The 16,687-nt window shown below is 40.4% G+C and overlaps 1 protein-coding gene and 1 non-coding gene across 2 annotated transcripts; both read left to right on the forward strand.

Moving 5' to 3' along the window:
• The first annotated feature begins 302 nt into the window (after positions 1-302).
• Positions 303-1,259, forward strand: LOC142440314 (olfactory receptor 2AJ1-like). Its single transcript, XM_075542785.1, has one exon. It carries the CDS (start codon positions 303-305, stop codon positions 1,257-1,259), a length of 957 nt encoding a protein of 318 aa, XP_075398900.1.
• A 14,237-nt stretch (positions 1,260-15,496) lies between these two features.
• Positions 15,497-15,657, forward strand: LOC142441806 (U1 spliceosomal RNA). Its single transcript, XR_012783137.1, has one exon. It is a non-coding gene; the product is annotated as a U1 spliceosomal RNA (small nuclear RNA).
• The last annotated feature ends 1,030 nt before the right edge of the window (positions 15,658-16,687 follow it).

The following is a 16,687-nucleotide window of genomic DNA, read 5'->3' on the forward strand; positions in this document are numbered from 1 at the left end:
TATATGTAAGTTCTTAGTTTGCAATTTGCAGCAAAATTTATATGAATTTAATGATTAATTAAGTATATGATTAATGAATTATTCCATGATGGCTGTTTGCAACAGTAAATATATAAGTTTAATAATTGATCCATGAAAATTTTTTATGCTAAAAAATTATTCAGAGTATTAAGACCACAACAAAGAAAGATGGGAAGAATAAATTCAAAGGAGTTATGGGAGTGAAGGTAGACCAGTCATACAATAACGTCATCTGACAGAACAATGCTTTTGCACTTATGTTAAGGTGAAGATGGTCAGCCATGGAAATAGATAATGAGACTGTCACCACAGATTTCATCCTTCTGGGGCTCTGGCCTGAACTGAGTCATCTTGTGATCCTCATCTGCATCATTCTTCTGGTCTACTTTGTGGCTGTGATGGGCAACTCTGTTCTCATTCTTCTCATCTGGTTGGATTCCCGACTCCACTCCCCCATGTACTTCCTGCTCAGTCAGCTCTCTCTCATTGACTTGGCCTTGATCTCAACTTCTGTCCCCAAAATGGTCACAAACTTCTTCTCAGGGAAGAGAACCATATCTCAGATTGGCTGTGGAACCCAGATCTTCTTAAGCTTAACCCTGGGGATTGCTGAGTGCCTCTTGTTGACCCTCATGTCCTATGACCGCTACGTTGCCATCTGTAACCCTCTGCGATATTCAGTCATCATGAGTCACACAATCTGTACACAAATGGTCATTGGCTCCTGGGTAGGAGGAGCAGTTACTTCCCTGATCCATACAGCCTATGCCATGCACTTCCCAATTTGTCGCCCACGAAAGATTCCTCATTTTTTGTGTGAAGGCATGGCCCTCCTGAAGCTGACTTGTGAGGACATTTCAGCCTATGTGAAATCAGTGGTCGTCTCGAGCTTTTTGGTGGTCCTTATTCCACTGAGTCTCATTCTGACCTCCTACACCCTCATCGTCCTCGCTGTACTCCGCATGAACTCCCCAGAGGGCAGGAACAAAGCTCTCACCACCTGCTCTTCCCACCTCTGTGTGGTGAGCCTGTACTTCGGCCCCGCCATATTGGTCTACATGAGGCCAGGTTCCTCTAAGACTCCCAAATTAAACCAGTCCCTCTTTATGTTTAATGCCATCTTGACCCCAATGCTTAACCCTCTCATCTATAGTCTGAGAAACAAGGACGTCATAACAGCTTTGAAGACTATAATCATCAGTAGATGTCCCCAGGGAAAGATGAAAATCTGTACCTGATTATGATCTCAGGTTGGCAAATTAATTTCCTTTGTTTTATGAAGCCTTTATGGTTTTACAGATTTGATCATGAGACTCACAGAAACATTAGCGGCATGTGCTTCCACCCCCTGGTTTAGTAGAAATACACACGAATAAAACTATGCTAACTTAGCTGTGGCCTCAAGGCACCATCACAAGAACCAGATGCAAAATTCTGAACACACACCATTCCCTTTTAAATAATGATGTCACTTTACCTAAAAATGCCCACATTGCAGTTACATGCATGTGCCTGAACACACCTTGCTCCCATTCGTGGGGTCCAATCTGTGCCCAACACTTGCATTCCTCCTCCCAGCAGCAAGGCCATGGTGGAGGGGCTGACAAGGACGGCAGTGGTGTGAAAGAGGGCAGACCACAGTGAAGATAGACTTCCCTGCTGGCCCAGGGGCATACCAGGAGGGGTGGGAGGGTGCTCAGGAGGTGGGAGGGGTCTCCAGGGCGAAGCAGAGGTTTCAGCAGCAGCAGGAGCTGTCAGCAGCCACGCACTCCGGCCTCACCCAGGCCTCTCCGGAGCCCGCTTAGCACCAGGCCTGCAGCTGAAGCAGGCTGATGGGCTCTTTTCCAGGTACCTCGGGGTTATATTGAAATTAGCTTTAATTTAAAGCTACAAAAACCCACTTTCTTCTAGAAGAAAAAGGCAAATCAGAAATTTTAGAAGAGGATTATTATTGTTACTTATTCAATGTATGGGTCATGTTTGACGGGCAGTAATTGCGGTAGAGAGCAATCATTCCTCTGTGCTCTCAGTTGTAGGCTTACATTGCAGTCGCTGACTTGGACATTTGTGATTTTAGAAATAGGCTTTCAGTTGAGGGCCATGAAGAACGGGGCATTTGGGCCTCACTTGACCAGAGTCGCACAGAGTAGCAACAATGCGGGGCTTTTTGTGCTTTACTTCCTCCTCTCTTTGAAAAATTCTTGCCCTCATGGCTAGAGATCTGGCTGCTTATAGTAAACCTCTTGTTTGGTTGGTTGGTTTGCTTTTCTGATTTACCATGCTGGAACAAAATGATTTACGTATGTGTTTAGAAACAAATATAATTTTAATCACCATTTATATATATTTGCAATATATGTGCAGGTGTTTTCTTTTACTCTTAGTCACTCATGAGAAATTTGACCTTCAGTTCTGGTACTGTAACTGTGACAGGTAACTAGTTTTCCAATAAACAAATCATCTCTGAATTTCTAGTCGTGCTCTAGTAGCATTCTTGTAATGGGATGTCAAATTATATAACAGTAAACCTATGATGTTTTAAAAAAGTGCCTGATCTTGCCCCATCCTCAAAAGCACTATTATGTTTCAGCCCCTTTTTGCAGGCAACCCGTGAATCCATTTCCTTGAAGCATTTACTATTTTTGATGACGCTCTAACAAGAATGATCATGAGATGAAGTCTTGTCATTCTCATTTCAAAGACCCTATGGCTGTACCTCTTCTAACAGGGAATGGCTCATGCCTCTGTCAGGGCACGTTATATTACTACACCTTCTTGGCCAACACCATAATTCAAAAGCACCAATTATTCCTCAGTCTTTTTTTCTCCAGTTTAGCATGAATATGAGACGATTGAAAACACCATGGTTTGAGTCAGGAGCATAGTAGTCCTCAAAATGATATCTTTACTTTTTTTAACATTTTTCAGAGATTTTTTTTAGGATAATTAAATTTTCTTTTAAAATATCTTCTTTTTGTTTTTCCCCCAGCAGTTTTATTCACAAGTAATTGGCATGTCATATAATTCAGTACTCCAGTCATTCAATCATTTCACGGAGAATTGTAGAATCAGCCCCACATCAATTTTAGAACATTCCCCCTCCCCCGTGGTCAAATCGTCTTTAAGACACATTATGCGATCACACTCTGATCTAGTAGTCTCCCTCTCCAGTCTCATTAGTTACTCCTGAAATGCCCTCCCCCCTTATCATCTACCCCTCCACCCCTGAATTCCCAGTATCCCCTTGTGTCCATTATTCTCATTGTACATCCACCCCTCCGGGTGCTTCACAACTGGCAGACACAACAGAAAACAATACAAAATATTGCATTCAACATAACAGTATACAGACAAAAATACTAATGTGAGAAAAGGAAAAGACCCCGAACAATAATTGAAAAGCCAGGGAAGAAATTTCTGTCTTGCAATCAGTAAGAGCTACTTGAGCGCTGCACAAATTCAGGTCCTGTCTATATGGTGAGCAACTGGCCAAGTAGTGGCTTTGATCCAGCCTAATCAAGGTGTCAGTGTTCTTTGCCTGATAGGTAGGCAACTCTTGCCTCTAGGGCAGATCTGCCAGTGGCTCAATCTGACCAGACACTCTGCAGATGGGTTTTGTGCTCTGTGATAGTCTGGGTGCTTTAGAGAAACAAATCCACAGAAACCCATGTATAAGAAAGAATTTTATATAAGAGTGAAGTATGCATCAAGAAAATATCACTACCCAGTGCTGGCCAAGTCCACAAGTCCAACAGTAACCCATTAACCCATATGTCCAACACCAATCCACAAAGTCCTCCTCCATCTCACAAAACACGTGCAATGATGCCGACTGCAGGAGGAAAGCCAAATCAGTGAACATGTGAACATCTCAGTGCTGGCAGGGGTCTCCACAAGGCTGCTCCAGCACCCAGCGCTGCATCGGGGTAGGTCCTTGTGGCTTCTCCTCAGGGGTGTCTTGCAGGAAGTGAGCCTTGCCTGCTGAAGCAGGGAACTGGCTAAGGCAGCTGCACCCTTGTCCGACCATCAGAAAGCAAGAGACCTGAGAACTAGAAAGACAAGGCTCACTGAGTCATTTATCCCTCCTCCCTTCAGTTAACCCCACATGTGTTTATTGGCCAGGTTGGCACAATAAACTAACTACCTCAGGCTCTCACTGTCCCCCTGAGCCCTTCACAATTGTGCAATTTCTTCCATAATCACACGTTTTCCAAAACATCCTTTTTCTCCCTAGACTTCTGGGCATCACCCAGCCCTCTGTATCGCCCTTCCCCCAGACCTGTGTTATAGTTCTTTCCCTGAAGGCTCCACATCCCTGAGTTTCACTTAGAGAAGAATAAGGCAACAAATAACAGTTTCGAGAGGCTGCGCCCCAATGGTGATGCGCCGCTGAGATGCATCCTAATATAAATAGGCATAAGCAGAATATAAGCGCCTGGCCATCACAGGATTGCCTACATAATAAGTGTCTTAATACAGCATACAGAGCGTGGATGCAATGAGATCCTTGTTTGTTCTCAAAGCACAGCGCACAGTCTTCGTACTGCTGTCTTCTACCTCAGACACCGTGTGTGTGCCAGCTTAAGCCCTCAGACTACAGGTGTGTCTGGGATAAAGTCCAGTTCACCGGTGGAATTCCCATTTGGGGTCTCACCAATGCAGCTTCTGGAGCATGACATTAAGGATCCAGGATTGAGAGTCCCAGTGTTGTGAGGCACTCGGCGGGGGTTCCAGGAATACTCCTTGAAGCCCAAGGTCAAGTCTGCCCTCCCCCTGCATGCCACTAAAGACCCTCGACCTAGTGACCCAAAGGCATACTCTGACTTTCCTCCCCTCACCTAGGGGTCAGCCCTCCTTCCTCTTCCCCTACAGATATGCACCTATGTTCATCCTGACTTGAACATTCACTCTCCCTTCTCCTGCACTGCCCCTCCCATCAGTACGCCTCATCCCTCTGACAGGGCTGCCAGGAAATTTCATCCCAGATCCACATGGCAAAAACTCAGCAGACTGCAGACACTCCCCTACCCCCCTACCATTTGATCCCAGCTGTCCTGAGGTGGCCTCTGGCCAAGTGGCTTACATTATACTTACTTGGAGTATGTGACGTGTGGTTCATTATCATTAGGCCAGCTCTTAAAGCGATTTTTTGTGATAGATTTGTCCAGTGCAATAGGACAGTTAATTTCCTAACTGCTGTTTCCATGAGCATTGATTGTGGGTCCAAGCAAAAGGAAAGTCTTGAGCATTTCAATGCAAGGATTTTCTCCATTTATTATGATGTTGCTCATTGGTCTAGTTGTGAGGATTTTTATGTTCTTTATATTGATGTGCGATACATACTGAAGACTGTAGTCACTGACCTTCATTGCTAAGTACTTCAAGTCCATTACCATTGCCCACCACCAATTTTAGCAATTACGGTGTTTGGGAAAAATGAGGAGAGAAAAAGAAAAAGAGAAAGGATGCTCACATTAGTTTGCTCTTATTTTAACCAGATGGTAATATTTCAATCTTACTGCGATAATACATTACACTTATGCAGCAAATGGGAGTCCTGTTGTCAGGTAAGCCTTGTACAACCACAAGGCTGTCAGTCAAAGCCAGCAGCTACTTCACGGGAGAAAGATTAGTCTAGCCTTTCTATATGTATGTGTGGTAAAAAAGGAATTTGACTTGAAATATTCCATCATATGATTTCCAGCTTCTTTTCTACCATCAAGGGCATATGTTCCATATTTATTTGTCCTTCCTCTTTGTTTACAGCTTCTGTATTACAATCACCAATAATTATCAATGCATCTTGAGTGCATCTTTGATCAGTTTCAAAGTGTCTGATTCAAAATGTCCAATACCAGTCCCGTTCAGCTCACTAATTCCTAGGATAGCTATCTTTATGCAATCATTTCATTTTGAAACTTTAAAATTCCCTAGATTCATACTTCATGCATTCTAAATTCCAATGATTAATAGATGCTTGGAGCCGTTTCTTTTCCTTTTGAGTTGTGCCCCATCAGCTAATGTAGGTTTGAAAGGTTTTACTTCAAAAGTTTTCTCTGTGTTGAGAAAGCAGCTCTTCCTCCGTCATATTTTGAGTGCCTTCTGACAGTACAGTCTCAAAAGTTCACTGCCATTGAGTGCATTCTGATCCATAGCCACTCTATCCTACAGGGTAGAAAGGAGTCGAAAGTCCAGTGTTTCTCCCACCGATTGGCCAGTGGTTTGGAATTTGGACCTTCAGGATCGCGGTTCAAAGTGTAACCCCTACAACAAGTTGCTGTTCCTTTATTCTAACAGGACCAGCTCTAAAACCTGCATGGTTTAAAATCAGGGAAGGTGTGTGTCCGGGTTTTGTCCTCTCACTGTAAAAATGCAAACTGTGGGCTAAGCAAATAACCAGAGAAACCAGATTTTATGAAGAAGAATATGCCATTATCATTAGGGGAAGGCCTATTAGCAACCTTCAATAATCAGATGAAACAACCTGGCTTGCTGAAAGTGAGGAGGACTTGAAGCACATCAAAGATTAAAGATTATAGCCATCAGTTTAGATTATAACCATCATTATAGAACATCAAAGATTATAGCCTTCAGTTTGGATTACAACTCAAGTAAACAACCATTGTCACAACTAAACCAACAGGTAACCATGATCAATGGAGAAAATATTGAAGCTGTCAAGTATTTTTCTGCTTAAATTCCCAATTAATGCTCATGAAAGCAGAGGGAAGAAATCAAAAAATGTACTGTGTCTGGTTAATCTACTGCATAAAGCCTCTTTAAAGTGTGGAAAAGCAAGGCCTAACCCAAGTCCTGATCATCTCAATAGCTTCCAATGCATGTGAAAGCTGGATACTAAATAAAGAAGTCTAAAGAAGAATTGATACATTTGAATTAGCTGCGCTTGAAGACTATAGAGGTTACCATGTGCTGCAAATCTTTCTTGGAGGAAGTACACCAGAATGCTTCTTGGAAGCAAAGATGGGGAAACTTTGGCTCATGCACTTTGGACCTGTTTTCAAGAGAGGACCGGCCTTGGAGAAGGATATCATGCTTGGCAAAGTGCAAGGGCAGCAACAAAGAGGAAGATGCTCAAGAAGATGGTTGGACACACTGGCTGGAACAATGGACTTCAGCATAGAAACAATTTGGAGGACAGTGGGGACCAGGGGGTATTTTGTTCTGCTGTGCACAGGGTCGCTATGCGTCAGAACCACCCAATGGCACCTAACAATACACGCAAATGACACAGCATTGCTCTGTTTACATATAGGGAAGCTGTGCGAAAGGCACAGGGCCAGGCCATGTTTTCTTCTGTTGCCCTTACCGCTACTGACCTAAAGACTCTGACAATACGGCAAGAATCAACTCAAGGCCAGTGGGTATGGTTTTCATTGTGGTATACATCAAATGACTAATAAAATTTAATACATTTTAAGATGCAGGTGAAAAATGTTGAACGATTAAGAACAAAAAAACATTCATACAGCTTCATACAGCTTTCAAAGATGTAAGCGTACAAAATACAGAGATGACATTTAGAGTCAGAGGAGTGATGTGAAATGTTCATTGTTCAAAGCGAGGTCATGTGTTTCAGACGAGCATATCTTTCTCCCACATACAAATGAGTTTTCACCACCAACCGTTTAATTTGTCTGCCAAACAAGGCACCACTAAGCCCCCAATAAAATGATGTTTTAAAAATATTTAGTCTTCTTCCATGTGGGCTTTGTTGCTTCTGAGCTAGATGGCCGCTTGTTTATCTTCAAGCCTTTAAGACCCCAGACGCTATCTCTTTTGATAGCTGGGCACCATCAGCTTTCTTCACCACATTTACTTGTTCACCCACTTTGGCTTCAGCAGTTGTGTCGGGAGGGTGAGCATCGTAGAGTGCAAATTTAATAAAAGAAAGTATTCATGCATTGAGGGAGTGCTGGAGTAGAAGTCCAAGGTCCTTCCGCCATCTTAATATTAAACCTAAAAAAAAAAATAAAAATAAAAATAAAAAAAAATAAAAAATTAAACCTATAAATATAGACTCATAGAACTATTTCCCCATCCTCATATATATATTTGCATGTACATGTCTTTTTCTAGACCTCTATAAATGCCCTTTGACTCTTAGCTCTTTCCTTCATCTCCCTTGACTTTCCTCCTGCCCTACTACCATGCTCCGTCCCCACCTGGGTTACAGCTATACCTCTTCTTTATGTAACCTTACCCTTGATCATTCCCTACCAGGCCTGCCACTCCCCCCTCACTACCATTTTGGGTCCCATGTTGTTCCCTTGTCCCTGTGTTTGTTAACACCACTTCCTTACCCCACCCCTCCCCCTATCCCAAGTCCCCCCAGAACTGTCGGTCCCATTGTATTTCCTCCAGATAGTTCATCCAGCCTGTCTTATTTAAACAGACCTGTGGAGATAACAAGACAGAGAAAAACAAAGCAACAGTATACAGGACCAGGGTTGTGAGGGGCGATACTGGGAGAGTAGAGGGTGAGTGGGTTGGAAAGGGGGAACTGATTACAAGGATCCACATGTGACCTCCTCCCTGGGAGACGGACGGCAGACAAGGGGGGGAAGGGAGACTACGGATAGGGCAAGATTTGACAAAATAACAATTTATAAATTATCAAGGGCTCATGAGGGAGGGGGGAGTGGGGAGGGAGGGGGGAAAAAGATGACCTGATGCAAAGGGCTTAAGTGGAGAGCAAATGCTTTGAAAATGATTAGGGCAAAGAATGTACGGATGTGCTTTGTACAATTGATGTATGTATGTGTATGGATTGTGATAAGAGTTGTATGAGCCCCTAATAAAATGAAAAAAAAAAATATTTTAGTCTTCTCACAGTACCCTTTGAAAACTTGTACTCAGCTATTTGATTTCATCATTTCTTTTTTGTCTTGTTGTTTAAGTATAACAATTAAAAAAAATAATTGTACTTGGGGCATAAACCATATATCATAATATTGTAGTCCAATCCTATCAAGGGAGAGTTGGACAATGATTACCACAACCATTTTAGAACATTTCTTATTTCCTGTACTACGTGTTATTAACTCCCCTTTCCCTCTAAGCTCCCCTGCCCTAACCACAGGAACCCATTATCAATTTAGTCTTTTCTTTTACCTTAACTACTCTACATTTGAGAGCAAACTTCAGTCTCCTCTCACTTCTCCTGGGCTTTTCATTCTTTCCCATCTTTTTCAAAGTTGTTTAGTTTCTTCATGTGTCGTATGTTTGGTTTCTTCACGTGTGATGTCTTTCTTGTCAGCCCTCCATCTGTCTTGTCTTTAATCATTAGTGTTCAATGCATCAAATCCATTGTCTGAGATGGTCTTTAAATTCAGGTTGCATATAGTCTCATTTGTACTTTGGTTCACGTTGACTTGTTTGAATTGCCTTCCTCTGCGTATTGAACTGGTACTAAGTAATCTACGATCTGTGCTATATCTGACCCTGGTTAATCTCTGATGACATTGACCTTCTATCTTTCCACAAATATAATTGTTTTGATGCCTGCGTATTTCAATGGCAAAATCAACATGTATAGTCAACATTTGTGATTATATATATATTTGAGAGATAGGAGACAGAAAGCTCTAAGCAGAGAGAAGAAAAATGTCTCAGCTGGAAACTTCGGAAGTGGCAGGAAGTCTGGAGGAATGGTTTCAACAGCCTAGGATAATTTTAAATCAGCAGGCAACATGCCTCTAGGCTGATTTTAAACTCAAAAATCAGCAGATCCTATGACTCTCTTTGGTGACCCATTGCCTGTTTACTACTTTGTCCTTATTGATGTAAGACCCCAGCATTTACAGAACATAATGAGATTAATGATTGAACCTAAGCAATGTGACCAGGCCGAGGATTGGTCCATTCATAACCTGGCGACCCAGTCCCCACATCTGATACAAGCCTCTAGACACTCAAGGACTTTCCTGATGTCCTGGGTGCTTTTCTTTCCTTTCTAAATAAACTTCGCTTCCCCTTGCCCTTTGTGGTCTGTGACTCTTCCCTTTGGTTATCCTAATAAAGGACCATGGACACTCCAAAGCAGGTACAGCACTAGGAAGCTACCACCTTACAGCCATCAAATGAATTTCCACTCAAAGTAACCATCTAGGAGAAAATAGAGCTCCTCCTTAGCGTTTCTGAGATTTACAATCTCAGTAACTGCTGAATTTGTGGATTGTAGTCCAACACTAATCCACTATGACACGAGAGGCCTTTTCCTATGATTGATCTTGTAAAACTTTACTATGAGATCTCCAGTGTCATAACTACATCATCAAAAACACGTTTTCCAACTACTGAGCTTTTTTCTTTGTTTCCAGTGTTCACATTCCAATCACTAGTAATTGTCCATACAGATTTGTATTAGGGTTTTTTTCTTACCCTTTTTTGTAAGCTAAATGAAGGTTACAAGAAGATCATCATGTTTACATCCAACAATTCACGCATATTGTCTCTGAGCTCTTCCATGGGAAGCCTCTCAATGGACTGTTGCTTTTCCCACTTCCTCCTAGTGTTTGCTATTCCCATTCCACCATCTTTCTTAATCCTCCGCACATGATCCTTCAGTGAATGCTGCCTTTGGATCTTAATTCGGCACTAACCAACAAACATGCTGGTGCGTCAAATGTTAGACTTGTTCTGAGTATATTTTTCCAATTGATTCCAAAAATAGTTTCCACCTATCAGCTCTAGTTTTGATATACACTCTTCACTCTGCTCCCCCATGAAAATAAGAATATTTGTTGTAGTGTTAGCTTTGCTGAGCTAAAGGAAGTGTATGTTGGCTTCATTTAAAGTCGTTTGTGCTCTACTAAGAATTTGGGTCAAGTTACACTTCACATGATGCCCTTTGATCCAGAAATATAGTTAGTGCAAATTACACAAACTTAGAATCTTTACCAATTATTAGTTCACCTTTATTAGAAATCTAATGGCGGGAAGTTCCAATTGGTGATATTAAAAGGGGGGAAGAAATGGAAGTTCTTTTGCAATAAATAAATACCCCTGCTGGTGCAGTGGGTTATGCATTTGATTGCTAACCACAAGGTCAGCTATTCAAGCCTGCTAACCACTGTGCAAGGGAAAGATGAGACTTTCTGCTCCCATGATGATATACAGCCTCACCAACCAACAAGAGAGGCTCCATTCCATCATAAAGGGTTACTATGGTCATAATCAATTGAAATGTAGTGAGTTTTGTATAATAAATGTATATTTAAATTTTCTGAAATTGAATACAAGTTTGTTATAGTAGAAACTTCCTTATTAAAATTAAAATGGTATTCTTACTATAATATGGCACAACTTCACTACCTTACCACAGAAGCTCTTATAAAGATAGCGGGACCCAAACTCACCTCTAAAACATTTAACATGAATTATACATTGACTTCTATATATTCAAATGCACCCTGAAATCCTTACGGAATAATTTGAAGAAGAAAAATGTATCACTATATCTTCAAAGTATTAGGGCAAGATATGACAAAATAATAATTTATAAATTATCAAGGACTCGTGAGGGAGGGAGGAGTGGGGAGAGAGGGGAAAAAAAGAGGACCTGATGCAAAGGGCTTAAGTGGGGAGTAAATGCTTTGAAAATGATTAGGGCAAAGAATGTACAGATGTGCTTTATACAATTGATGTATGCATATTATGGATTGTGATAAGAGTTGTATGAGCTCAAAATAAAATGTTTTAAAAAAAAGAAAGTTACTATGAAATCTTAACATGTTCAATACTCTCGAAAACTCAGAAGGCAGTTGTAGCCTGTCCTTCAGGGTTGCTAGGTGTCACCATCTGCTTGGTGGCAGTGCGTGTCTCTGTCTCAGGGAACTGGGAGAGAACAACAGGTGCACCTTCTATGACATCACATGAGCTTTCAAGACCCCCTTCACTACTGGCAATGGTAGGAGTTAGGACATTGTCATGCAAACTGTTTTATACTCATTGACCATGGCAGCCTCCAAGACTATGCCCCTGATCCTGCAGGCCCATTAACTCATTCCTTTTAGATATTTCACTATATCTAAGAAGTTTTCATAACATTTCCCCCTGTTCCTCTGCCACACGAATGGATATATTTGTAGTAAAGTATCCAAACACACTGTTCAGCCTGCTTTTTTACCCAAGTATCTATCTATAGATCACCACGATTTCAGGATTGTGTATGTAACATTATTTGCAAGTGTTGTCTTTAATTCTTGCAAACTCCCTGCCTCTATCATTTTTCCTAATCTCCATCTTATTGTACATTGCCTTCCACTTCACCCAACTTAACTGCTGTCTACCTTTGAGCACATGACTTCCCTTCCCATCCCATTCCTGGTAAGCACCAACTAATTTTCCTTGTCTTTCTGAGGTTGACTAATTTTACTTAACATAATGTTCTCCAGGTTTATTCATGTTACGTGTTTTGAAGATTCATTGTTATTCTTTAACATTACATATTATTCTATTGTGTGTATAGACCAAGTTTATTTCTCCATTCATCCCTGGATATTATCCCTAATGGACATTATCAATACACAGTGACTGCTCGTTTGATCAATTTTACCATATAGACATTAATAAAAACTTCATTTGTTCAACTTTGTTATTAGTATTTGGTACATAAAAATTTGAATAATATTCATATTATTTACCTTATAGCCATAGAAATACTATCCAATAACTGACAATGTCATACCTCAAGATAGATCTTGAAATGTCCTTTTAATGGTTAGCTTAGAAAAAAATCAATATCAGCTGTTTTTTGATACATTTACCTTCTGATGATGCAACAATTATGCATTAGGTCAAGTATATTGTTCACTTATACACATATATTATTTACTATATCCTCCACAACAGCCCTATGAGGAAGACCTGTGATTATTTATAATTTGTATATGAAGAACCAGAAACTTTGGAAGTATAACCATATGGCCATGGTCTCACAGTAAGTAAAACTCCAGTGTGGGCTCAAACCTAGCTCTCTTCAGAGCCACCACATCGCTGAACAGCAGGCCTGAGTGTGACTTTTTCCCCACTGAATTTCAGCTTCACGTTTGACACTTACCAAAGCTGGCTTCAGCCAGCACACTCCCCAGAGAACGCACATTGTCTCTCACTTGGCAATCGTGTATATTTATTCTGTGCTTCATTGTACTGTCGGAGATACTCTGGTCTAAGGTGTACTGGCAGTGTCAGTATTGCCAAGATCATGAGCAGTAAGGTTTTTTCATGACACACAGAGCCTAATCCCTCACTTGAGCTCCAGAAAACAAAAGGATGTGTAGACAAATCAGACTCGCACCCACGAGCTAACAAGACCGGACTCGCACCCAATGACAAGGTAACCCAATATTGAGAGGAAATCGCCATTGTTTCCAGATGCATGCTCAGGCGTACATGAGTTTGAAAAATTCCCTACTGCTCTGTATTCATTGTGGGTTTTTGAGGTTATTATATTTGTGTGCAGTCATGTCATTTTTTACTCCCAGCAACAAAGCAGAATTTCCCACGGACGGTCTTAACTTTTTAGAGAGAGGATACACAGGCCCTTTCTCCCACTGACCTTCTGCTAGCAGCTGAGTATCACCAGGACTCCTTTAGATTTGGTAATGTCCTCCAAGTGATTTAGATACAAGCGTCCACATCTCTGTTACAAACATCACTGGGAGTGGAGAAAATGAATGATAATTAAGTGGATGCTCAGATACCATGCACAGATTATATCTCATAATTATAGATAGATCATCCGTATTATCCACATAGCATACTCACACACACAGTTCATAATGGTGCTGAAACGTTCAGATTCTAGTCAATAACTAGTACTAGTCAGATGGAGCAAAAAAAAAAAAAGAACAAATTGTGTATATATCATAGATTAACTCTTTGCTTCCTCCAGATGGGTTGTAGAGAAATTGTTGGTATTATCTAGACTCTGGAAAGAGGGTCTAGTCAAGCCAAGATTCAAAATTAAGCATCTCTGATTATTCTATAAGAATCAAGACTATTTGAAATTTTGACGGTATATTTATATTCAGTAAGTTATGCTAAATTAATACTTGAACTTTTAAATCTGACATATACTTACAGAGACCAATAATGTTCCAGGTCAACAGTACATAAAATTCTCTCCCCACTAACTCTTCTGTGAGTGAACTGAGCTCATTTGCTCTGCTTGACACATGGAAAATATCTCCGAAAATCACTCTTTTCAATCTTCACACTGACAAATCTCACAGTGAGTGAGTGAGATCCAGGTCCAGAGTTGGAATAGTTGAAGTCTCCTTTTGCACTAGCCATACAAAGTCATGCATCTTCTAGCTGAGTTGTAAGACTTCAGGTGTTTGCAGAGGATAAAATCTGGAGTTGAGAACAGAGATTCACACAGCCCAGGGAATTTCAGTAGGCACTTCCCAACATGCGAAAGGTTTCTTAAGTGTAAAACATCTGAGTGAGAGACAGGTACATAGCACCAAAGTGATTTGTATAATAATATATTTGGTCAGAGCCCATGGTCTCTGTTCTCTCTTTTATCCTCTCTCTCCAGACCCATTCAATTTACATGCTCCCTTATCCTTTTCCCACTCAGTTGTTCAATAACCACAGACTGGATACTGTTTTATGTCACCTTCTGAGAGCTGAGGACACAATGGTAAACCAATTCTTTGCCCATGTGGAACCTACATTCTTATGGGCAAGACAGACAATAGGCATATTTACATGCAAGTGTATGTTTCATATGATTTCAGACTATGCTAAAGAGTGTGAAGGAACATAAAACAGAGGTGAGTGCATGAAGACTGCTAACAGAAGTGGTGAAGGAAGGATGCCAAAGACAGACCATTAAAGAAAGAGAGTGGAGCAATTTGATTTCTCTTTCCTCACACCCCTTCACTGGCGACTCTATTGCTGCTGGTCTTTGTTCCACATTTCCTTCTTACACTTTATTATCTCACCTTCTCTTTTCCTCAACATCCTTCCACACTAATTGACAGCAATTTAAAATTAAATTATGCATTTATTGTGCTCAATTTAGTAATTGTACCTCTTATAATGTATATTTAAAGACAATTAGTATTTATCTTAAAGGCAAAGCAATTAAAATATCAAGACACCAACAAAAAAGCTTTAAAAGGTTCATTTTGTGCTTATTTATTCCTCATTGTTTTGGGTTGGACAGTTCACTCTTTTTAGAATACAGGTTGTTTTGCTTCATTTGTTTCTTTCCAGGATTAACCAAGCCCATTTCAATGAGTAAGTGTGAATAATCTGGAAAAAAATAACATTTAATAAATTCATCATTAAGTTTAGAATTTCTAAAATACAAATAACAATCACATTTAGCTTATAACTTCCTGAGCAAAAATAGTACTTTCAATCACCAATGGTCAAATACTGAAATTCTGTAAGGTTAGCTCAACATTTCCAAAATAATGTTCCAGTAAAAATAAACGATCCACTACTTGCCGGCAGGGGCGATCCCATGATCACTTTGATGGCTTTCCCAGGGCGAGGCTTATCCATAGCACTGCAGATGTGCTGACACCTGCAATTTCCCCAAATATGGGAAACTTGACTGCATAATTCAGGATAGTGTGATGCTGTGTTCACGTTAACAACAACAAAAATAATAAATAACTAATAAAAGATCCAGAGTATTAATTAGTGTGGTGGGAGAAACAAGCTTCATTTCAAGGAGTAGAAAATTCTGGCTTTAGGACATAGAGGATTATTTTAACTACCAGGTTTTCCAGAAACTTTAATATCCTGCAGAATGCCTTCTGCAATAGTTCTTTTCTGTATTAATTGCTCCAATTACATTCCTCCAAGGTGCTCAGAGAAAAGGGTGACAGCTGAATATTCAATACCATGTATCCAATTTACAGCTAAGGACTGAACAATTAGAATCATATATATATATATATATATATATATATATATATATATATATATATATATATATATATATATATCCAGTGCTCTGTTTTTTAAAAAATTCAGGTTACTCAATAACCTATTTTTCATGTTGGTTTTTCATCTCTGCATATGTAATTGCTCTATGAGTTGCAAATTCTCAAGAACCATATTTCTGAAAAGACATGGTAACAACACTGGGAGGACATTGGGGGTTCCGTGGGAGAATCCCCATCTTCCGTGCATTAGACGTAGCTGTCATCCCGGGCAAGTGCAGGTCATGTGCAGCCACCACCCATCTGTCAGTGGTGGCTGTGTTGCAATGATGCTGAACAGATCTCAGTGAGCTTCCAGACAAAATGGAATAAAAATGAAATTTTGATGATCTTCCAAATATCATTCAGTGAAAGCCCTATGGACAACAATGATCGGCCCCACAGTCAGGCACGAGGAGGGCACAAATCATGGCAGCCTTTGTTCTAGTAGGCATCTGGTCACCATGAGTCCGGGGCTGACTCGGTGACAGCTATCAAAGAGCAAAAAAATAATTTCTATTAAGGTTCTACAAATAAAGATATTCCTAATTCTACACCAAGTCACTTTTAGTGCCATAACTCTTTCTCCTAAGTTATTCTTGCTCCATACCTAAGGAATTGGTAAATAATGTAGCAAAGAAAAAACAAACCAACTCATAAGATGAAATGATAAGGAATATTAAAGGAAGACTCACTACAGT

This window comes from Tenrec ecaudatus, chromosome 2 (genome assembly GCF_050624435.1).
Source record: "Tenrec ecaudatus isolate mTenEca1 chromosome 2, mTenEca1.hap1, whole genome shotgun sequence".
NCBI lineage: Eukaryota > Metazoa > Chordata > Mammalia > Afrosoricida > Tenrecidae > Tenrec > Tenrec ecaudatus.